This window comes from Glossina fuscipes, unplaced genomic scaffold, assembly GCF_014805625.2.
Source record: "Glossina fuscipes isolate IAEA_lab_2018 unplaced genomic scaffold, Yale_Gfus_2 26, whole genome shotgun sequence".
NCBI lineage: Eukaryota > Metazoa > Arthropoda > Insecta > Diptera > Glossinidae > Glossina > Glossina fuscipes.
Window position 1 is genome coordinate 1,993,812 of NW_023998421.1, and position 25,135 is coordinate 2,018,946.

General features: G+C 32.8%; 1 protein-coding gene across 1 annotated transcript; it reads left to right on the top strand.

Annotated features, from left to right (window-relative positions):
* Positions 1-9,446: 9,446 nt before the first annotated feature.
* On the top strand, positions 9,447-11,420 carry LOC119635514 (zinc finger protein 2 homolog). The gene is made up of 2 exons (XM_038030343.1): positions 9,447-9,546; positions 9,631-11,420. Exons 1-2 carry the CDS (start codon positions 9,447-9,449, stop codon positions 11,385-11,387), a joined length of 1,857 nt encoding a protein of 618 aa, XP_037886271.1. The 3' UTR covers positions 11,388-11,420.
* The last annotated feature ends 13,715 nt before the right edge of the window (positions 11,421-25,135 follow it).

Below are 25,135 nucleotides of genomic sequence, written 5' to 3' on the forward strand. Positions count from 1 at the left end.
AGAAGAAATTATAATACAGTATATTACAGTAACAGGCGCTGAAGATGCAAAAGCGCACAATAAGAGTGTAGCAAAATAAAATAAACAACTGACTGCTAATAGACTACATAGCAAATGAATAGCAAAGACTAAAGGCAAAACGCATGCTTAAGATGATGATGAAAGGAGAATGTGAAGCTTTTTCTTACATTCATCACTTATCAGGTCAGTGAACATAGAAAATGCCGCAACTAAGTCATCAGATAGAAAATGTGTTTAAAGTAACGTAAATGAGATCGAATGACTACAAAAAAAAAAAAAAAAAAAAAAAAAAAAACACATATAAGAAAGATATAAGAAGTTTAGATGCGATGGTGTAATAATATGTAAGTTTCAGTTGGTTAGTTTAGCTTTAGCAATAGTGTAGATATTGTAAATGTATATAAAATGTATATAAAATGAATGTAACTTTAACGGTAATTAAAAATCCATAAAATATTACAAACGAGTACAAGGCCTAAATCGAAGATATTAGTGATGATAATATAAATCATCGATTGAAAAACTACTATGGCGGGCTTTATTGTTTATCTTTTGTTTTTCGTTTTTTTTTTTTTTTTTTTTTTTTTTTTTATTTTTTAAAAATAGTTTTTTTTCTTTCTTTTTTTCGATAACAATTTAATATATATACATAAAAGTGTGTATATGTTGGGTTATCTTTAACTAAGGCATCGTTTGGTTTGTCGACTGAAGAAGAAGGCGTTTCATTGTGATCATAAATAAAATTAGACGCCATTACCTGTGATGAGTGAACACATAAGTTGCTGATATCTTTTCCCAACCAATTGCTAGCATATCGATCAACTAATTAATACCAAATATTGTGGTTATAAGTTTTTCAATTCGGTTAAATGTTCCTAAACTCGTAAAAGAAGGTCCATAATCTTGTCTTAAAACATCCAATAAGATATTAATCTTCTGAGAGACTTTATATATATATGTATATGTATATTTATATTTATATTTTTACTATCTTATTTAATTGTCTACATTTAAGTTTCTTTTTCTAATGACCACATACTGAGTTGCCGTTGCTCACTTCACAACTAACCCGTGTTCCTATAAGCGCTAAGAATGGGTGTGTACAGCAAGTAGCTTTGTGAGAGCGATCTAAGAAATTAGTTTTATTTATTTTCTTGAAAAAAAATAGAAAAAAAAAAAAATTTGTTCAAGATTTGCTAATAGTCTTTGTTGGTTATGGGGTTATCGATACTGTAAAAGCTATAAATTAAATAATTTTTTTTTTTTTTTTGTTTTTCTTAGCTTATCATTTTCTACTCTGGGAAATCAGAATTGATATCACAAATATAATATTTATGTTAATTTCATATGTAATGATATCACCATATCTACCTTTGAATGCGTAAACAAAACCATAAATTTTAATAAATACATACTTTTATGTTCATTAAAAAAAAGAGAGAGAGAGAGAGAGAGTGAGAGAGGGGGAGAAGGAGAAGGAGAGAGGTATAGTAATTTTATTCTTCGATTTGTCACAAGCAGAACAACCTATCAGAAGTTTTATAAAATATTCTCTAATAAAGTCTATCATAAGCTCCCCTTTCGTGCTTCATCTTCTTAGCAATTTGTCTGTAAAGGTTTTTTTTAAAAGTATTGGCCAATGATTGGTTCACCATTAGGTTTTACAAAATTAGTTTATGAAGGCAATTTCAGAAACATTTGCAAATTAAGACCACTGATGTTCAGATCAAAGCGACAAAATGGGATAAATTTCATCTTATTCTCGTCGAAAGGAAGAATACGAATTTTCAAGAAAAAAACAATCGTTAGGGAATGTGTAATAGACATTATTTGAAACCAATATACCCAGAAGAGCTAAGATAATAACACGCTTCGCTATTATGTAGAAAAAGCAATTTCTCATAAAAAAGAAAACTTTTTAAAAACCGTTTATTTTCACTCCAGCCTTGTGCCACTTTTTTAGCTTAATGGAAAGGTTGCTGTCTAAAAATGAAATCTATGAGTAACGCTTTCCACAATGTCAAAACATTTCCAAAATATTTGCGTCATTAAGTATCCAAAGTTCGGCTTAATACAAAAATGATTTTCTTACTTGTTACATTCTACACGACTTGAGGTACAAGAGTACGTTGACTTTCTGCGGATCTGTGCAACATCCAGGAAAATTTGATATAAACCCACCTTTGATTATATCGATCGATTCAGAATCACTTTCTAAGCTTATTCATCCATTTGTCGGTTTTATTTTCTTGTATTCATTCCTACAAGTCAAAATATTTTGATGAAATATGATGCACAGGCAAGTTTTTGGGTCAAGGGCGAACATTATTGAAAATGGTCCGGACCGCACCAATTCCATATAGCATCCTATATTGAAAAATCGTTAAATGAATAACTGAATTAAACGAAGGCGTGTAGCTTATTTAGAGGTGAGCGGCGTTCCGCTATAAAGCTTTTACTTGTTTTCCTTTTAAGTGTGAAATTTAAAACAGTAAAGTTATTGCAGTTTTTCATTACTTTTTTTTTTTTTTTGGGCTCATGATTGCTAAAATTTTATGTTTATATTTTACTGTATATATATATATATATTTTTTTTTTTTGGTGTGCAAACATCCTTTTTAGTGTTGGCAGCAAATCTTTATCAAGTTCAAGGTAAGTTAGGTAAGAATTTTTTTTATTTATGATTGTTTTAAGACGATAAGAAGTTTCTGGACAATGTTTGACCAATACAAGCAGTGTGAACAAGTATACACTTTTTTTATCTCAATTAAATATTGATTTGATTTTTTTTTTGTAATTTAAATTGTATAAATAAATAACGAAATAAATTCTTTTACGATTTTTTTTCGCTTACTTTTTGTATATAATTGGTTTGTAAAGTTTATATGGGTTTTGGTGCACAAATATTATTTCATTCATAATTAAGAATGTTCTTTCTGATGAGCAATCATAATAGCGATGTGAATGCAATTCGACAAATTGTCATGTAAATATTGTACCTGGCACCACTTGAGATATAAGAATATATTAAGCTGGTGCGAATGTATGTAACACGCAAGAAGAATTAAGATACACCACCTACCCTTTTATTGTTCCGACCACTTTCTGAGAACGTTGTCCCTTATCTGTCCGTCCGTCCACATGATAGTCTTGCATTCTACCAAGCATGTGTTCCACAGATCGCAATTTTCAAGATATCTTGGTGAAACTTTCTACACCGATGTGTTTTTTGGCCCAAACGCTTGACAAACGCTATTGAAAATGTTACGTATACGTGTTTTAATGTTTCTGAATATTTAAGTTTGCTTTAAACGATATGAACTGAATAAACTGCAATCAAAGTGTACTATGACTACGGATCGTTCGTTTAGTACGCGATGAGACCGCGTTTAATGATGATGAAAATATAAGATATCATCCTCAATTGGTGTATTATTGATTGCTGTTTGTAACCGGCTCGTTTGCTTTATTAATAAATGAAAACGCGAACGAACATCTTTTTCACGAATTCGGCAAGAGATTTAATTAGTAGCGATAAAATAAATAATAAGTAAATTATGGATAAGTAAACCATAAGTAAATAATAAATAAAAAATTTTTTAAAAATTAAATAGAATAATAAATTAAATTCATTGTCGCATAAAAGTATTATCGGTGGCAACATTTAATTGTTGATGTTAATAAGTTTATCATTATAATTAATGTTTTAACGGAATAATTTGACACACATTTCTTAAACTAGCGGATGATTATAAAAAAGAAAGGTATAAAAACGTCCAAATATATGATTGATACTCTTGTCGTTAAACAATTTAATATAATATGTTAAAATAATATATTTAAAGTTTTTTATGTTATTTCACTTTTAAAGCTTTCGGCGAAAGACGAAGTTGTTATTTTCTGCATTCATTGTCAACACACAACGTGTGGATATAAGGTATTTTTAACTCTTGTTTCTTTAGCATAACAATCACATTCAATATCTCTTCTTCTACCCATCACCGAAGGATGACTAATAGATTCACTTTGTCAAAATACAATCCCAGTTCCTGCGCGCAGACTCATATTGGGATTTGTCCAACCGCTCAAACCGAAAAGCCTACAAGATAACATGTGTTTAATCCTAAACCACAACAGATATAACGATAAACAATTTTCATTTATACTCTATGAGTGGTCCTGTATTATCTATACAAGAATGGAAAAATACTCCATATAATAGACTACAGAAAGTTCATTCTTTTGTTAAAACTATTGGAACACCTACAGGGAAACCTCATAGACCCTACTTATTCCTCATTAGTGTCATATCTGAGCTTTTCCAAACATGTCTTCTCAGTTCGTCTGTCCCTCTGCCCGTTAGTCATTATGGTAAACGCACTCATGGTCGCAAAGATAAAGATAGCACCGTCACATAAACTATATAAATTTCCATTTTTGTTCTAATCAAATTGCGAAAAATCAGGCACGCCCATCCCACGGCGTAGAATACGAACGTTTAATTTTTTAATTTTTTTTTAGGATAACCGCAATCGCAGCAGACTATTGAGCACCCTTGGACGTCGACTAGGCAAAGGATTTCAACTATCAGCTCAGTGGTCTTGGATTCGAATCACAAAAATCAAATCTTTAGAATGTATTTCTCTGGCTATACATTAATAGTTTCATAGCTTGTTTTTAATTAATTAATTCCTTTACACTAAGCCAACGAATTCTACTTTCTCTGCAGAAATACCTAGGACAGCGTTTTTGTGAAACATGGTCTACGAATCAATTCCCAAGTCTTTACAAATTTCAAGTACACATTCTCTTGATACGGAAAGGAACACCAGAAATATTCTAACACATCGTGAGGAATGCCACAACTGCAGAAAGTATGTCAAACCAAAAAAAAAAAGAAAGAATAAAAGTAATGAAACAAAATCATTGTATATAAAAGAGCAAAAAAACTTATTTACAAAAAAGCATTGCAAACATTTGTTTCCCAGCTTCCCATATACCCTTGAAAATTTTATTGCCTGAGTTTGAAGTCTATCGGTATGTATGTTGTTTTAAAATTTCCTCAAACGCAATAAACAACAAGTACTAAATAAGTGTTTTTAGTAGAAATGTGCATCAGCAGCTGGCAACAAGATATTATTGTACATAGGCAGCATCCATAAGAGAACTACCACCACCACCACCACCCAAAAATAAGAAGGAATTGATTAAACTTCAAGTCATGCATGCTCGTACTATTTGCATTACCTTGCAGGCACCAGGTTTCTTTTGAAAAGGAATAATTAACAGTTGTCCTGTGCTAGAAAGAAAACATTTTCAAAAATATAGTGGATGGAAGACACACATGTGAGCCAATTTTACCTGGTACAATGCACCTCTATTCTTTTATTATTGCTCTTTGGCACCCTTTAAGGGTGTAACGATCGTCTCTTTATTCGAAGGATATTTTTGAACTTAAATTATCAACCCTTAGCTAAATGAAAATTGATTCCGCCTTCGTCTCTTTTTCTCTCTCTCTCTCTCTTTCCTTCTATCTATCTTTTCCTGATTTTCGGTCTCTTTTTCTATTATTTGATCGATTCGCATCGCTATAAATTTTGATTGAAAAGATTTCTTTAAGAATTTTTTTCTCTTAGCGTCGACTCTTCGTGCATCTGCTAAAATTTGGTTTATGGTGCGTGCTAAATATTTCCAGCTTTAGAAAATAAAAAAGTCGTTACAAAATTTTTGATTTATATATACATATGCATATATATATATATATATATATATATATATAGATAGTTTTGCCACTGCAAATATTTTGTATTGTTGTATTAAAATGACAAAGGTGTTGTAATTCAGAAAAAAAGGGAAATTATTCTCATTTTTGGAGATATTTTGCTGCATAAAAGTGTATGATAATGTTCCAATTGTTCATATTCATATTAACGTTAGAGAGCCTTTAAAGTTGGGGCTGAAAACAAACCAAAGTAATTTTACCCAATAATATGTGTGTATTCAAAAACTACAATGATTTACGTAACACCTTTACACTTTTTTTTTAAATAGAAGAGCGAAGGACCTAGAGGGAGTAGCCACAGCCGGCTTATGCTTAATTATTATTTATAAATATCACGATATTTACGCGATACCTGACTTTGCCCTTGGTGAGAGAAAATAATAAGTTTTAGCCCAGCTTACATATCAAAATGGTTCTTATTTGGTTACATTACAGATATTGATCTGAAATTTGACAGAAATATTGTGTAGAAACATCCAAAGTTACACCACGAGAATAGTCTTTCTGAGAGATCAACCGATGTGTCCTCTATTAATAAATTAATAAAAGTAATCGCAACTTTTTTATAATAACTATAGATTGATCTTATCCCAGATTGATACTGAGGCGAATATATCTTTCACGCTTATTTCATAGCGCCATATGTGGTTAAACCAATAATTGCGCGCACGGACTTTTTTTGGGGATATGGCTTTCGCATATTTGTCTGCGGGCTATGTTAAACCATGCCGTCTCCAACGGCAAGTAGTACTGGGAAACTCTGCCTTATAGTATAATCTATTTCCCTTCCGTGCACACAGTATAGTCTTTGCAAAGTTTGAAGAAGTGAAACTCTTCAATATAAAAATGACGAACGGGGGAGCAGCTAGGTTCCATCTTTAATAGAAAAAGCGATGAAAAATTACGAAAGTACAAAATCGAAAGCACGATAGGTATGGCAATTACATGGCATGGACAGTGAACAAGAATTTCCTTGACAACGACAATTACGTGGTTAGCTAAAGGTAGCATTTTATAAGCTGCCATAATGTAACGAAACCATCGCTTGGAAACAACTGGTGCTAGTTGTTAGGTAGTCGACGGAAAAGCAACTTTCATATGAGGAAAGGATTTATAGGTTTATTTTGCTCAAATCGGAAAACGCGTCGAAAAAACCTAAGCTTTACTGAATTAGGCTTTCGCTCTTTTAAGCAGCAGTTCTTTCTTATGGTTTCCGTTCAGTCTTAGCGGTGCTTGTAATTTTATGACAATTTTCAAAGAATTGATGGATAACATCAAAAGAATTGTCTGCTGTTTTATACACAATATGTATTCTGTCCGATATATGAGGAAATTTTGTGACTAACGATGGATGATAAGACTGAAAATAGAAAGTCGATCGAGCTTTTTTTTCTATTTCTGCTAATCGTCGTAATATTGATCACAACACAACAATGGCACAGATATGAATTTACTGTTCATATATCCTATGAACTTTAGCGAGACATGTACGCGCGCAGATAAGAGCAAAAGATTGATGGGCATAACGGTTAATCGAAACTGCAACTTTTTATTATTATTATTATTGTTACAACTTATTTAGACTAAAGAAACAGATTCAGACCAGATGGCTAGACTTGTGATTTTAACACTTACCTTCACTTGATCAGCGGCTTATTTGCACTTAAACTTTTTAATTATTTCATATTGCGTTTTTTGCTTTATTACGCATTAACAATTAATAATAAAGAAAATATTTGTAAACTTGGAGTTAGTCATGATGGCTAAAGTAACAACTTTCATTATTATAACGAATCTTATAACGATGTGGCTCGCAGGCTCACAGTCGCGGACGAACCCCGCATTTTGAACAGAAAGACTTCAATTGGTCCACAATTTGAAAAAAATATATGCCGGAAAACTGTGCATATCTTCTTAGAATATTACAATCATCTCGCAATATTACATCTAATCATCTCGCTACAAATTGTGAAGTGTTCAGAGAGAAGGTTATGGAGAACTTGCATCAACTAATATATTTTTCTCTCTTTTGAAGATTTTCTTTAAATGTGATTCTAATAATATTTTATGCTTCTCATTTGGATAAATAAATGAAATTAAATTGTGAACAACAACAATAACATATCAATTATTCTTTTTTTGATTCTTATGAATGTTTGAGGGCAAAATCACGGCAGTGTTCATTATAAAAACTTGATCAACATAGTGAAACATTTGATTGAAATTTTATGGCGCTTTTGAGATCTCCATAGGGTTAAACGCTCCGTACAATTTGAGTTTTCGACTTTTTTTTTTTTTAAAAACTATTAGTGACAATATTATTGAAAAGTTTTTTGGTTAATATAAAACCGACTTGAAGGTTCTCTTAGAAAATTGTGTTCAGATATAATGTAATAGTACTTTAAGTGCTTCGCGTAGACTTTCCAACAGAAAAAATTTAACTCGCACATCAAAGTTTGTGATCACATAAAGCAAGCTTCTCTTAACTTTAAAAACTAGTGAAAATGAAACACAAGCTTTAAGAGAATCAGTCTAAAGCGCTTTAACTAAAAGAGCTATTCTTCAGACGCAAAGAGTTTTCTAAGTGTAAGCGTAAAGCTCTTTGTTAAAATATTAAGAGTCGTTTCGAACGCGTTCATATCCGTTACTATTTTAACCTGCTCCAACAGTCAGACAATAAACACGAGGCAACAATTTTTTCTTTTCATAAAAGAAGAGAGTATTAAATTTCTTTATTTTGTCTGCAGATAAATAGATAGATATTTGTGTGTGTACGTTTCCATAAATGAGAAAACTCCACCCCATATACATGCACACCTATAAGCAATTTTTAAGTAAATTTCAATAATGGACATAACTCCAGGTGTTTGTAAACGAATAAAACGAAAAAAGGGGCAACAATTTCAAGCAAGAGCACTCTCCTCAGGAAGAGTAAAATGTATGTATACGTATACGAATACGAATACGAATACGAATGTATGTATATGCGCGCTTGTTTATGGTAAAAATAATCTCAGTTGTTTTGCTGGGTTGGCTGGCTGGCTGGCTGGCTGGCTGGCTGTTGATTATGATCATTATCTTGTAAGCTATGAAAAACAAAAAAAAAAAAAAAAAAAATGTTTTTGGTGGATTTTTAACGCACATGCATGTCGTAGATTACGTACTCGTACTCATATATGCATGTGGCACGTGCTGCATGAATATGCGCTGTGTGCAGCAATAGCAACAGCAGCTTGTTCGGAGAACATCTGGTGTGGTTTTTAACGTGTATTTCTTTCTTTACATTGTATTTGGTCGTTTATTTGTATTGTGCGTCCAATGAGGTGGTTGAAATTTGAAGATCACCAGATACACATATTCAAACATATTTTAGATGCTTTGCAAGATCGGGAAATAATGTATTGCGCTGCTAGTGCGAATGTGTATGTGATTTGCTTTTTAAAGTAATAATAAAAATAACAATAATCACAATATGGGGAAGGTCATGAGGGATGAACACCGAATTTCCGAGTACATAAAATAAAGTAATCGCAGATCTAATTGCATCACTCAATAAATGAATTTCAAACGGGAAACACGGAACACGGGGAAACAAATTTTTCGGAAGTTAAATGAAAAGTGAAAATAAAAATATTTTAAAAATATGGATAAAATAAATTATCGCAAATGTCCGCTAAAAAAGCGTCCTATATTACTAGTGGACCCAGTAGCGGAAGTGAATACAATTCTTAAGGATCGACAAGGTGAGGAACAAAGTGTTTTGTGAAGAAATCTTTCACAAGAAAGTTATTGTGATATTTTTTTATTATTTAAATTGAAAATTTTAGACGAAGGTCCTGTGGATTTAAGTAAATCAGCTTATCCTCAAGTATCCTCGACAAAAATCGACTCAAGTGCGGAAATACAAATTCAGGTTAATGCTCAATCTAAAGAGGAATTGGCCCGACGTATTTGGGAGGAGACAAGAGAAATTGCTAAAGCTTTCCCGGAGGTCTTTACGCGAGAAGAAATTGCACGTAGTTTAGCTCGCTTAGGCTATGGAGATTTCCCCTTACCACCGGAAGGACAACCAGGAGAAGCAGAAGAAGAACAGCAATTAGCACCTATTCATTTACAAAACATCTCACCAACTCACATGAACTTGAAATCTTCTCCTTGTCCTCCTCTTTCTAACTTTCCAAGAGATGAACATTTTTATAACGTTCCGATCAAAATTGAACCAAAGGATAGCGAAGTTATTGAGCCAGTTATGCGGAATTTTAATAATAACCTAATGAAAAGTATAGCCGAATATGAGGACTGTTTGCATACCAGCAACTTTTCTAGAGAAACTTCCCCTCACGTGTTGGAAGGTAGCGTCCCTTATAATCAAACAATGGATAACTATTCTGAACCTCAAGATTTAAGTATAAAATCGTCGTCTGTTAACGCCTCGGGCGACAGTGTCAGCTTGCATCACGTAGCACGAGCTCTTTTGGGTTTGCAGAATGTTCATCCCCATCAACAAACCGTTGACGAAATGCAGCAGTACAATGATTGTAGCAGCAACAACAACGATCATCGCAATAACACTTACAATGTTAAAGAAGTTTTAAAACCTTTAAGCAACAATACAAATTTGGGTTTAAAATTGAAAACCTCTAACGATTTGTATTATCAGTGTCAACAATGTAACAAATGCTATTCAACTTACGCTGGTTTGGTGAAACATCAGCAGAGTCACGCTTTCGAGAGTACAGAATACAAAATAATACGCAGCAATCCGGAGGGTAGTAATGAAAGTTACGATTCTTCGGAATTTTCCACCGATCAAGCAGCTGCTCTTATACAAGCGTCAACGTTGGCCTCAACACAATCTATGCAAAAACCAGTAGGTGTGCCGCGTTATCATTGCGATGATTGCGGCAAATCCTATTCAACTTTTTCGGGTCTAAACAAACATCAACAATTTCATTGCCCTGCGGCTGAGGGTAATCAAGTGAAAAAGATTTTTAACTGTAAAAATTGTGATAAAACTTATGTTTCGTTGGGTGCTTTGAAAATGCACATCAGAACTCATACTTTGCCCTGTAAGTGTCCGATATGTGGTAAAGCGTTCTCAAGACCCTGGCTACTGCAAGGTCATATACGAACGCATACTGGTGAGAAACCGTTTAGTTGCCAGCATTGTAATCGTGCTTTTGCCGATCGTTCCAATCTACGGGCACATATGCAAACGCATTCGGATGTTAAGAAATATTCTTGCCCTTCATGCACTAAATCGTTTTCTCGCATGTCTTTATTGGGCAAACACCTACAAAATGGTTGCCAGTCGTCACCCAAGGAAGCTAGTAACGCTATCATGGAATCAGGCGGTCCCTTTAGTCAACATCAGCAGAATATGCCGCAGCATAGGCAAGATCTGCAAAATAATTATTCCCCTCCGACGGGTTACAATGAGAACATCAATCCAGCGCATCAATCGCGTATCTATTATGCAGACAGTGTATGCAGCAGTATAGGCGAAGAAGACGAGGATTATATGCATTCTACAACGACAAGAATGTCTCATCACTCTTTAATGGGACCAATGAACGAGTTTTGAATGCAAATGTTCTCAGTATTTCTTTGAAGACGTGTCCTTGAATGCAAACACTCTCTGTGTTTCCTTGAAGACGAGCTGTCCTCTGAACACAAACATTGTACATGTTTCCCTGAAAATGAAGACATTAACTCTACTTCGTGATCATTAGCTTAGCGAATTTGCGTCTTCGTGTTTCCAATTGAGTGTGGAAACGTTTTCACTTAAGTGTAGAGATATTTACCTCGACACTCCTTTTCATTAAGATAGTTTGCCAATTCACTTAGTCCAACGACCAAAGACTTTTTCATCGCTATTAGTGCCAAAAATTAATTAAGATCGCAATGCATCGTCCCATAGCGAACTTTGTAACTTACACACTCTCTCTCTCTCTCTCTCTCTCTCTCTCTTACTCTCTCTGATTCCTTCTCTCTTAATCTATATGTCATTTATTTTAATATTTACTTAATTTATTTATTTATTAATCATTAAACGAAAAATTCTCTTAATTTGTTTCTTTTTTATTTTTATTTTTTTTTTTTTTTTCTATTCATATTTTTAATTTAAATGTAATTTATCTAAATTAATTTATTTATATGAGTAGTTTCTTTGGTGTCTGTCATTTGTCTAGTCACACCTTAGAAATTTTTTGTCTTGATTTTTCTTATTTATTTATTTATTTTTTTGTTTCTTTGCTTTAGGTCTTAAGTTGCATTTTTTTGTATGCTTGCACATACGCTTATAGGTTATTGCTGTAATGTTGTTGTTATTTATTACATATCATTATTATCATCATTAATTTGTTATGTTTATTCCAAAGTCATTCTGCTTTATTGTTGCCATTGTATTTATATCATATTATGTCTTTTGTACCTCATAAGTGTAGCTGAATGTGTGCCTGTGTGTATTGTCACTTATTTAAGTTATTTATCAGTCATTCATTACACATGCGAGTGTGTTAGTTAATTATAAGTTTTTACTCTAAGTGTATTAAACTTGATCTAAATTTAATTTAAGTAATTTACAGCAGAAAAAATCAAAACTTTTGTAATTTTTTTTTTTCTTTTAAATTTTATAAACATTAAAATCAAATTAAAATATAGTTTTATTTCGCTTGGGGTTATGTTCTGACGTTATGGTCACTGACTGACTAGTCATCAAATAGAACGAAACGGATTCTTGTTATAGTTATTTTTATGTTGCTTCAATTTTGGAATTCCGAAGGAACAGTCCGATGCCAGTTTTATTAAAAAACAGCGTGTACATTGTACCCCGCTAGCCGCATAGCAGAAAAATGCCTTGTTACCTGTGCCGCCTCTCTGCTGTTGTTCAGAATACGATTGTTGTTACAAATGAATTTAGAAAAATTGTAGTTTCACTGTAACCATCGATGTAATAATAACACACAAGTCTAGCATGAGATAAATGGATTGTGAATTTTTCAGGGGAATATATTTTTAACATAACACTCAATAAGTGCGTAGGATGACAAATAGATGTCGCTACTATTAACGAATCCATATGATTTTTACATAGTAATGACCTTGAAACAAAATGTTTAAAAATTTGCATAATAAAACCGTAAAATTATGCACTAATCGGCGGAGCTTGAACTTGTCAATAATCCTCCGCTAACTGTATGTTATCCTACGTACTTAATGAATAAACTATTTCGGACACTGCAATTAATACCTACTAACTATTACATGATGCCTTGGTATAAAAAGCCAGCGTCAAAATTTGCAAGAAGTAAATTTAGTTTTTGTACAAAACTTTTAGTCGAACTACAGTATAGGTCGAAAGAGAAATGTTTGCGTAAATGTTTGGTTTCATGTTGGGAACGAACGTAATATTAGCAAATGGGGTAAAGTATTGATTAAAAGCCTGATTTTTTTGAAAATATTAAAATTTTGATTTAATTGCGTTGATTAAGCCTTCGTTTTGGTCGACTTAGGTAAAGTTTCAACTTGCTTACTTAAAATTAACTCATTAGGATGAATCTTCAATTTAACCGAATTGACGAAATTCTTTAGTTGACCGAACCAACCAAAGCATTTTAGATCACCCCAGTACAGCGTTTGATCGAGCAATGTGAATTTTTTATTGGTCATATTAATGAAAAAATTTCTACTCAAGTAAAACCGATTAAAATCTTGATTTAAGCGGTGCGAGCCATCCGACAAATGAGTATTCAATTAAAATTTTCGTAGCGTGGTTGTTGAAGTCATCTCCAGCGTATATTTTCGCCTACGACACATAAATTTAGTGAGTGGCTTTCTTTCGGAAAGAATAGTCAAATGGATCGAAATAACATTTATTGTGTTTCGGTTGAGGTTCAAAGCGTACCTTAACTTTATGTACATCCGCTTTCCTTTAATGAACGACTCTGGTGTGAAATACAATGTACTTTAGTTACACTAGTATTACGAGGATAGGTAAATGGACATCTAACTCCGCGATTAATTTTCACATTCACTTACTATGGAATAAGTTTGCTTGTAAAAACCCAATTCGCACTATTGATAAAATGTTATGGAAGGATGTTCCTCTTCTAACTTGCCTAAGTGATGGATGCCACAAGAATTTATTGTTTTGAAAAAATCCTGTTTACTTTGCACTACAATTTGCAGTGTCAAAGCATGAGCAGCCGAGTAGGTAAGAACCGCTGCTACTAAGTGCAGCTTTTGTGGGTTCAAATTTCAACGCAGTAGCGTTTATTTTGGTCGTAGCTTATAGTGAGCGCTTAGTCGGCAAAAGCCCAACGCTGATCGATATTGCACATATCTACTAGGCTGCGGCCGCCTTCCCTTTTTTTTTCTTTCTTTCCTTCGTTTTTCTTACATCTCTCTAACCGTTACCGCGCTAGACGAATACTGAGCATCAGCTGAGTAATTGGTCGTCATATCAAGGCAAACGAAGAGCGGATGTATTTGTGGATGAGTGAAATATATTTTTATTTATATATTATTTATAACCATTTAAATGCCTTACGTATCTCTTTGCTTTGAACATCGCTAACTTGTCATTGCCTCAGCTGTTTACGGAGTTACTTTCAAGTTTAGATGTTCTATTCGCAAGTTCACATTTTATCAGTGACTAAGTGTTTCTCTTCTTTCATTGTAGGAAAAGAACTAACTTAGGACTGTTGATTAAGTTCCATTACATTTTAGCAAAATCTTTCATCGAATAATGTATGCGAGATAAACATACCTTGTTCCATACGCTATATTTTGTTCATTGCCTTATTCAGTACAATTACGTATTTTTATCTACCGATTACAACATTTACGTCGATTCTTTTGGTCTAATAGAAAGTAACTTTTAATGAATGTTTCGAAATTTTCGCGAAAGTTTTTAATTCCATTTAGTAAGTGTCAGCTTCATTTTTGAAATACAAACTTTCAGTAAACTAAGTATTAATTATATGTGTGTACACTTAGATAGGTATACAAATGTCTATATAATGTTCACTCTTGTAACTTATCATAATTTTTAAAAACTGTTTTCTTTCCTTTTACATTAAAAAATAACAATATGAATGTTTTAGACTAATGATGAAACACAGAAACCTATGGTGTTGAGTTTTTGTTTACAAGCGGCTACCGCCATGTTTATTATTTTCGACATATGTACGAAAATACCTATATATATATATATATATATGCATGTATATGTATCGTAGACACAAATTACGATTTTATAAAGTTTTTAAATCACTAAAAACAAAACGAAAAAAAAGAAATGTTGAAAAAATAAGTAAACTGCGTGGACGGCATTTATTATATTAATGTTATGTTTTAACTGCATTTATTATAAGATACAACAACAATAGTTGTAGAAATATATATAAGCACATATATACATATACACGTGAAATAACAGCTAAGGTGCGGCGTCATCAGCAAAATAACCAACCAACCATCGAACCAACAAACCAACCGAGCAAGCAACAAACAGTCAACCCAACAACAAATATAATACAATATCTGCTAACAGTCAGTCAGCCAGTTAGACAGCAATCAGAGCCACCTTACCGGCTTAAATTTGTTATTGTTGGTGTAATGTGTGCTTTTCTTAAGATCTGCACATAAATACATTTTTTTTTTTTTTTTTTTTTTTTTTTTGTTTTAATAAACTCAACACAAGAGCTTATTTTGTTTCGCATTTATACATATGTATATATGGTATACATATAAATACTTTTTTCATCGAGCTTTGCGGAAAAAATCTTTTTGATATATAAACAAAGTTAATCAAAGTCTGCACATTGTTGATATTAAACGTGTTTTTTAGTTTTTCTTATTCTATTTTTAAGTAGTTTAGTTAGATTGCGGAAAAAAGCAGTGATACATATACGTAGATATGTATGTGTACGTACCCACAGAGTTAGTAAGGAATAAATAATGTTTTTTTTTGTTGCTTTTTTTTGTTTTAATGTACTCGAAATTTATTTGTCGGCAAGTTGATTAGCCTATGTTTAGGCAAGATTTTCACCCATTTTTGCAATCATTTAAAGTTTGATACAAATAATTGATTAAATAAATCATAATGTCAATGTCAAAATATCTACACCCTACATTAAGTCTACTACGTTTTATGCACATCCAAAGCGCTGCCTACTATTCTAATCTAGCTCTACTCTAGATCATCACAATTCCAGCAGTTTGTGTTGCATGCAATAAAATTTCCTTTGCACACTCTTGTCAATGGGTTGCCGTGTCTTGACAAAAAGATCGCACAACAACTGTTTGAGTCCTATTTGAATTATATACAATGTCAGCTCTCTCGAATATAACATTTTCATTTTATTATAAGTACCCTACAAATATATGACGTACGTGTTGAGTTTGTTTCTCTGAACGAGTGTTTCCGACACATTTGCAATTAAAATTAATTTGGACGATTTTACTTGTACTGGACGTGTACGTGGGTACAAATTACTAACAAAATCAAGAGCAGGACTCAATTAAACGTTGGAAGTAATCTGTTTTTATACCTTATACTTATTTTATCGCATTGTCTGCCAACATCCAAAAAGAAACTGCAGAAGCCCTATAAAATGTATTTGTTCTCGACCAGCGTAAAATTCTGGGTTGATCTGGCCATCTCTGTCCATCTGTGAGTCGGTGTGTCCATGTGCTGTATATTGTTGGCACTGCCCTGGTCGCAAGCGTTCCCACTTTTTTTTGGGATTTTTTAATTATTACGCATGAGATAAGTAAGATGCAATGTTGAGAGCAGAGACATAAATTACTTGCGGTGGATGCTATAAGACAGCGAATCTATTGTTTTTTTAAAAATTCCGTCAAACAACTCTTTAATATCAAGCTTCTAATAATCATTTGCAGCACCGGAGTGTGGGAACTGAATATTGTTCTTGCTCAGCATCGACGTCTGAATCGATCGATGTTCTTCTGTCCTTCGATTCATTATTCCGTCCATTCATTTTTTCGTAGGTCCATCTGTCTGTCGTCCAGCTTTCTCAACGGTCCGCTTGTTCATTGGCCTACCTCTTCGCCCCTCCGTCCATCTGCCCATCTGAGTAATGTCTGAGGACGACACTTTCCTTATCGTAACAATGTAGACATCGCTTTCATGTTTATCAAAAACATTGCAAACTTTTGCATACAAGTTAATGTTGCCTTTTTTCATTGCCAAGTTCATCATTATACACAAATCCATAGCACTACCTAAACTGAAAAAATCTCCGTTTTCAAAAGCAAAAGAAAATATGAATTGCTTGCTCGTTATATACATACTACACAGATGCAATTAAAAATAATTCATTTTTCAAACTATCAAAAATGAAAAAATCGCCCATGTCCATCTGATTTTATAGCGTAAAGAAATGTTATTTTGTTCTTATTTTATATTTTAAGATATGAATTATACAAGATTCAGCCACAGTCCAAAATCATTTTTTTACTTCTCTTTTTTTTTGGCATTGAATTTTTTCACTTTTTCTTATTTTGTAATTAATAGTTTTAAATGAACAATCATTATTTTAAATATGATAAGTAAGAAATCTAATATAATCTGTAAAAATTGCGGAAGAAACCATCGGTTGTCGAAATTTTGGGTTTTGCAAACATTTTATTCATTAATGTTTCTATTAATCGCGCAGACTTGAATATAAACAGTCCTTCAAATTTCGGACATATCTTACCAATACGAGTGCAACTACGTTACATGGTGTACCTATCACAATTTATCGAAGTGAAAATAATCTACATTTCTATGGTTTATATTAAATATACGTTATATTTACATATATATGTATATATATGTATATATATATAAATATATTTATACTTAATATGTATTTATATTTGCATATATACGTGTATTGTATTTGCTAAGCTACAATTTAAAGCGAAGTAAAGGAAACATTAAAATCTATTAAAACTAAAAATACATTTGTAAAACAAACAAACCATTAATTATGGTCACAAAGCCAAAAATTTAAGTTTCTTCATGTACACTATAGTCACTGAAGAGATGCTGAATAGTGCTGAAAGTTATCACAAAAACCTAATTTCATTGCTACGTTTAGTATCTATCACCGCAAAAACCCCTATGTGCCGTCTCTATCTATATATAAGTAAAAGCATTATAGTAGGCCCACCATTAAATACCCTACACCATTCCGTTTAATAAACTAATTCATAGAATGGTCTTTAAAAATAAGTCATTATCCGAAGTGATCGAAAAAGCGTTGGCATGTGAAGCGTTTTCACTAGCGTTCGCCGTTGCGACAAAACGCGGCAGTGTACCAAATTTGATTCACATATCTCTAAAATTGCAATTTGTAGGTTGAACAGAAAGAACACATAGATAGGCATCAGACGGAGGCTAAACAGACAGACAGACAAGTTCATATAGAGCTATAGAAGGTAGTCCATCTTCTTCTGGGTATTGCCCGTATATCCGCCCTTGTACCCCAACAGATGCAGGGCACAAAAAAAATTTAAAAACTTATCGTAATTCCAGTTTTTCAATACATGTTAAAAAAAAAAAGCTGAAATCGATAAGAAAAACTTAATTTCATTGTCATGTTCAGCGTTCACATCACAGACAAAAGCCCTTTATTCATCACCCAACAATTTTCAAATTTTTGATTTGTCTTAAAGAAAAAGTTAATTTTGTAGCGACATCATGAGCTTATCATCATCACGTGCCATCCTCTACTATAATTTTGTGTATATTTCTTGTGTTATGTAGGGAGGGAGTTTTTCATTTTGGCGAAAGAGAATATTAAAGGAAAAATTACATGTAAAAGAATATTCAGAAATAAAAGTTCGCTTGTACGAGCCTTAAACCTGACGTCATGGTTATCAACAGCACCCCCCTTACCAAACCCACCATCATGAACACTGTCGCTTACTTTCAGATTTTATAATTGTGTGACATGAAACTTAACCGAGTGGTAGGTCTATGAGGTGCTCAACCTGGATAGCCCGGTTTTGATTGTCGCTGTGAAGTAGAGCGTAAATTGTAATTTACATACACATGTCGTTCGACATTCATGCGTTCAGAAATTATTGGCAAATATATGATGGAACTCATTTTGTGGGTTCTTTACCGGCATATCTCCAAGTTTTGTAATTTGTACATATAAGACGGGCACTACGGGCTTTTGATTGTGATGGAATCACATGATATTGCATAGAAACTAGTTTTTTCCGACAGATTTTAACGTCCCGTAAGACATTTTCATACAATAAAAGAAAAAAATGCTGAGCTTAGTAGCTTTTCTTAAATAATTCATAATTTCGTTTGTGTCGAAAATTTCTTGTGAAAAAATCAAAACCGTTTTAATTGAGGAACAGAATACAATTGCACTCACTTCGCTAATTTTGCTCTCTTTCCTTTTCCTAATTGATTAAAATGAGTAATTAGTCTAAAGTCGATGATTTAAGAACTGAACATAGTATGGTGTACCCATTAAACTAGTTATTTATAACATGTAGATATGAATTCAAACAAAAAATATTCGCGCCATAAAGTACGTGGGAAAAAAATGTTGTTTAAAGATGACTAAAGTTGCAAAAATGGTTACAATGTCCCGGATTGAGGCCAACATAGTCAAACGATTAATTACGCTTCCAGTTTCAACAATTAACGCGAACACGGATAACTGACACAAAGTACCCATAGTCGATTAATATGAAAAGCACCCGATAATGTCAAACTCTGTTATTGATGTAAAGTTGAGCGATCGGTTATATAATTGAAAAAAAAATTATCTTCATTTTTGCAGTAAAAATACGTAATGCTCCCCATCGATCAACGCACTTGGCCTCATTTTTTTTGGGAACTATGTTATTTTTGAGTATTTTATTGAGTATATTACCATAGCTCAGATGGGATGTGATTTGATTTCTGCCGTTAAGTTATCAACATTTTTTTGTACGCTCCTTTTCTATGCCGGCGTTTAAGATTCTTGCCAGTTGTTCAGACTGCATGAGACAGCCTATTTGATGATCCAGTTGAGAATTTCGGTATTTCCGTGATGACCTTTTAGTAACGATGGAGTTTGATTCTACTAATTATTGGCGGACATAACTGCGCGTTTTATAAGTAGAGGAAGCTTTACAAGTACTAATTTGGCGCTTAAAAGATCTTTGCGGCGCCTGTTTATGCAGGCTGTTCTAAAAGACTTTCTTATCATTTCTGATTGCCGAAGAAAGCCATCGGCGGAAAGAGTAGGAACAAGTTCAGTTTAGGTGAAACAAATTGTATTACTTTGCTTATTAAGGGTATTTTTCAGATCCTTCGCGCAGGTTATATAAAATTTCTTTTGAACCTCAGATGGCAAACATTTTCAATGAATTATTTCGGCATTTGAGCTCGTAGTGATTTAAGATTTTTCCTACGATTTCTTTTTGTTGCGTAACACTGCAGTTGAGAAATAATAGGTCAGTAAAAATATATGTCACTTAAGTAAACTGAAAAACTTTTCTGAGTTTGGATTTTGTCTTTACGTTAAATTATCTTAAAATCTTATTACCTATTAACTTACCGTCCGATCGTCAGCTGCGTTTTTGTTTTCTTTTTATTGCTGGTGGTGACCTATTTGTATTAGTCCCTTTTTTTTTAAAACTTTTTTCATTTTTCGATTTTGTCCATCAATAGACAATGTTTACATGTCATTGCTTTACATAAAGCCTACAAAAATTTATTTTATTGTTATATATATGCAGACGGCTTTGTATAAATAAATAAACATTTCGTTATGTAAAGTTTTTTTTTGTTTTTTCGTTTTTTTTTTTGACAATAGGCCTGGCATTGTACCCAAAAGTTAACAAAAAAGAAAAAAGGAGAAATAGTAGGTAACCAAGAAAGTCTATATACGTTAGAGTTTTGTATAGCAGTTTTACATTGATTTTTCTTTTGTAAGTAGCTACTCTTGTGGTGTTAAGGCTGCGGCGCACGTTGTTATAAATGAAATCGAAAGCAGTCGGGCAACGGTGTTTATAGTAGCTAAAGCCAAATGGCAATTTGACACTATACAGATATGTCTTACGACAAATTGATGGGGTCAAAGTTTAGACAGTCAATGAAGTGTAGAATAATCATATCAAAAAGCATATAAACACACACCTACACACACACACACGCACACACACACACAAACACAAACACACAGAAATGCTCTTATGGATTTGACGGGACTATAAGGCAAACGAATAAGTATTCGCCTAATATTTGCATGTGTTGTTAAAAATTTGTTTAATTTTTTTTTTATTTATTCAATTTGTTTTTTATTTCCGCCTTGAAATTGTTGTGATTATGCAATGCGGGTGAATGAACTTGACTTGTTTGCTAAATTGTTCGATTTATTTTCCTCTATATACATACATTTTTTTTTTTATTTTATTTAATTCTTTTTTCTTTCTTTCAAATTTAGTTCTTTTGCTAGTTTTTCTTGCGAATTTTTTTTTTTTTAGGTTAATTGGCATATTTTGGCAGGTTTTATTCAACGAACATACTTTAAGTGCAAACTGTACACCACGCCTTGTTATTGTTTCAGTATGATATGTTTAGAGGAAAAAAAAAAAGGCATAATATGGACGCTAGACCTAAAAACTGGTCTTTAGTTTTAGTTCATTTCATATTTGTTTTTTTTGTTGTTGTTGTTGTTGTTGTCGTTTTTAGTGCTGTGCGAAGAGGGGGTGAAAGACAATTTTAATCAATCGATATCTTTAACTTATTTTTGTTTATTTATTTTTATTTTTTTTCGGACACGCATTTTGAAATCGCACAGCTGTGCTAGCTTTGTTGTTGCTCTAATGTTGATTTCCTAACATTACTGTATTTGTAATTTTTAGCTTTGTTTATCTCCTTGTCCCTCTCTATCACTCGTTCACTCGAGTCTTGTTTTTATTATGGCTTAAAGTTTTTTTCTTTCATATGTTCATTTAATATTTATGCTTAGCTTTGTAAGGTATAGACGTGTGTGTATGTGTGTGTGTGTGTGTGTGTTTATTGGTAAATTGTTATCTAATTAGAGCTGTGGCGCTGAAAACACCATTTACTTTGATTAGGTTTTTCGTTATCGCAAAATTAATTCATACAATTTCGATCATTCATGTAAATTAATAAATTTCAATTAATTTACAATTTTCTTGTGGGTATCGGAACAAAAAAACAAAAATCAAAACAAGTTGTGTGTGAATAATTTTTTTTTTTCTTTTAACTTTTAAAATTTGCTTTTTATAATAAAATTCAAATAAATTTTTTTTGCTTTTTAAAGAAAAAATCCATTAGAATTAATTGTCTTATTTACACATCTTTTATGTAATTAATTGAAATTCATGATGATTCATCGTTTTGCATTCATATTTTTTGCAAATCAGAGGCAAGTTAAGTTTACGATATGATTTGTAATATTTATCAAATTAGCGAACAATGTCAAGCAATGCCGTATAAACATGGCTCTACCAGTCTACAAAGTCGTAACAACACCGACGGTGAAGTTTTCAAAAAATACCTTCTCTTTTGCGTAATTTTTCAGAGTAGACTGACTTCATGCTCAATAGTTGAAGAATTGACTTGAAACATAAACTATGAAGGCGTCGCTAGCAAAGGGTTACTATTGTAAATATTATAATTTAGTGAAGATTTTCGGAAAATATACCTCGCAGCCTTTACTCTTTTAGTGATGCTAGTCTAACCGTTTACTTGTCCCCTAAGCGTTCGTTTTTCATTGGACTACTCAAGTTCAACGAACTATATTCCTTGCGATCACGACACGAAATAATCTCGAAATGTTGAGTCCAAAAATCGTCGTAAACGGCTGACTAAGTCGACCTGAGATGATAAAGAAAAAAGTACCTGACTATTCAAAAGTCGCTCATGTAAATGAAGACAACTTTATATAAGTTTGTGAACTCCTGACGAGCCGTTTACTCGAAGGTTTACTCGTCCGTTCTGTTAAAATTTGTAATCACTTATACCTACCTACGAATCCATAGGCATTTTGTACAGCTTTTAAATGCGGACATACAAACAGAGGTCATTAATGCGATTAATAGGCTTGTGATGATCAAGAATTTATGTACATACCTTTTCCATTCGATCATTTATATGCGTTCATGTTAGATAGCCAGGCTAACAGTCCTCCTGTAATCAAATGAAGAATTACCATCCTTCCTTTTTTTGTGGCCGTCTTGAGGTAAGAAAGCCTTGTTTGTGTTGGGAAAAATTTTAGGTAATATCTCAGACTACTTTTTCCGTTGGTAATCTTTTAATGGGGCGTAATTAATTTTTCTCTACTATACATCGCTCAATAAACTGGCACTGACATGCACATGTTACTCTTCCATGTTTTTTTTTTTTTTTGCTTTTCCTCTCACGTCGATTCATTAAAAAGCGATTGAAGTCTCATTTCATATTCTAGTGCAAACATAAACTAAGTATTTTTTTGGACACGGTGTCTCTAATGCATATCAACTTTTCACAATATGAATACAAATACAAGTCTAGTATTTTGTTACCCACGAGTGTTGCGTATCTAAGACCGGAACTGTAAATGAATTATCTAAAGAAGAAAAAAATGAAAAGTTCAACGAAACTATGTAAACCTTTTTCTCTGAAAAAATAATCATAATCTGTCGATTCACAGGTGAGAAATATCCAAAACTAATCACTGATCGAAAAAGTTTCATAAACTGCAAGTGAAACCACATCCTTGCCAAGGCGAGAGAAAAAGTGCCAAAAAAAACTATTGCTCAGATAATAGAGCAATGGGAACGTGCTTGCGGTGGCAAGACCAACCATTGATTTCTAAAACCTGTGGTATTGACTACCGTTAAAATTTTACTTATGTACTGTTTTTTTGTTAAAAGACTGAAAGTTCGTTAAGTTCAAGATATTAAAATGTCTTTATAATAAAAAAAAAAAAAAAATTAATTTAATTATTGTTCCCGCTATAAACATAAAGTGTTACAATATTCCAAGAGTACAAGTTACAATTACTCAGAAACTTATTTCCAAAAGCTTCTAAATCACCCATGCTTTGCATGACGTTGCTTCAAAGTAAGTATAAGTGATGATGATGATGACAACGAAAAATTGCTATTATTTCATATTAGACATCATTATCGTTACGTATCATATACCCATTAAATCGAATGGCAAAAAAAAAGACACCAAAATAATGTTAATAATAATTTGCATAGTCAAACATTTTTTTTGTACAGAATTGTAATTGTTGCACAGCCGTGTGTAAAGATTGCGAACGCCAAGTGACAATCATAGTTTAGCGTACATTTTGTCTAAGTTTTCAACATCACTGCAACATGTGTCTGAAAAGTTGACACTGTATATAAACGTTCAAGTATACAAGCTACGCTGACTTCATGGATAACAAGAAAACAACTTAACACGCTACAGTTTGGCTAGGTCGATCATGAAGTCCCCTGCGCTCTTTTCTTATTTTCTTTCGAGAATTCGCGAGACGTAGATAGGATGTGACTTAAAGTGTGATTCAATGTGGTTCAAATTTAGTAAAGTTAATTTCATTGTCAAACTTAACCTGTCGCTCTTCACCTACTTTCGTTATAAAATAGCTCGCTGCTTTATAACGCCTTATTTCTCAAGAGAACCCCCTGTAGGGAAAGAGGTTCCCGAAAATGGAGTTATGTAATGTACATTTTGTATTGAAAATGTTGAACTTGCTTTTATTGTATGATGATAAAAATTAGACTTTGTTGGTCTATAAAGTCTTATAGTTTGTAAGAACCCCCCAGTAAATCGAATCCTATTCGAAATCCATCTAAATATTTCACATCCACAGGCATTGAACATATGAAAATAATAATTTTCGCGGATGTTCTGCCAGAAATATTAAAAATTTGTACATTTTTTCATATAAAGATATATTGAAATAAAATTTTCTGTAGACTGCGGTCGCAAGGACGCTTCGACCTAATTTATTGTCGGAAGGTTTCTTTCTTTGGCCACGGAATATCAGTGCACCAATTTTCATGGATTTATCATGGACATTGCGATAAGTACCTTGTCTGTGTACACGTGGGCAAGCATCAGCCAGACATACGTCTTTAAATCGAGTTATAAAACGATTTCGAATCAATCAGTATATGAAATAATAGTCCATCTCAAGTCATTTTGGTCATTGCATATGTTCTCGTAAAGTTAATATGTCCTTGCTACAAGCCCTGCAGTTTATAAATAAATAAAAAACTTTTTTTAAGACTTGAGACGAATATTGCAATTTTATATTCCGTTGCAACTTCCTCTCTTAACTG

What these genes read in the sequence shown, in the direction of transcription:
- LOC119635514 (XM_038030343.1), top strand. Translation starts at nt 9,447, where the DNA reads ATGGATAAAATAAATTATCGCAAATGTCCGCTAAAAAAGCGTCCTATA. An exon ending in AATTCTTAAGGATCGACAAG is followed by an intron (nt 9,547 to 9,630) that starts GTGAGGAACAAA and finishes TGAAAATTTTAG; the next exon opens with ACGAAGGTCCTGTGGATTTA.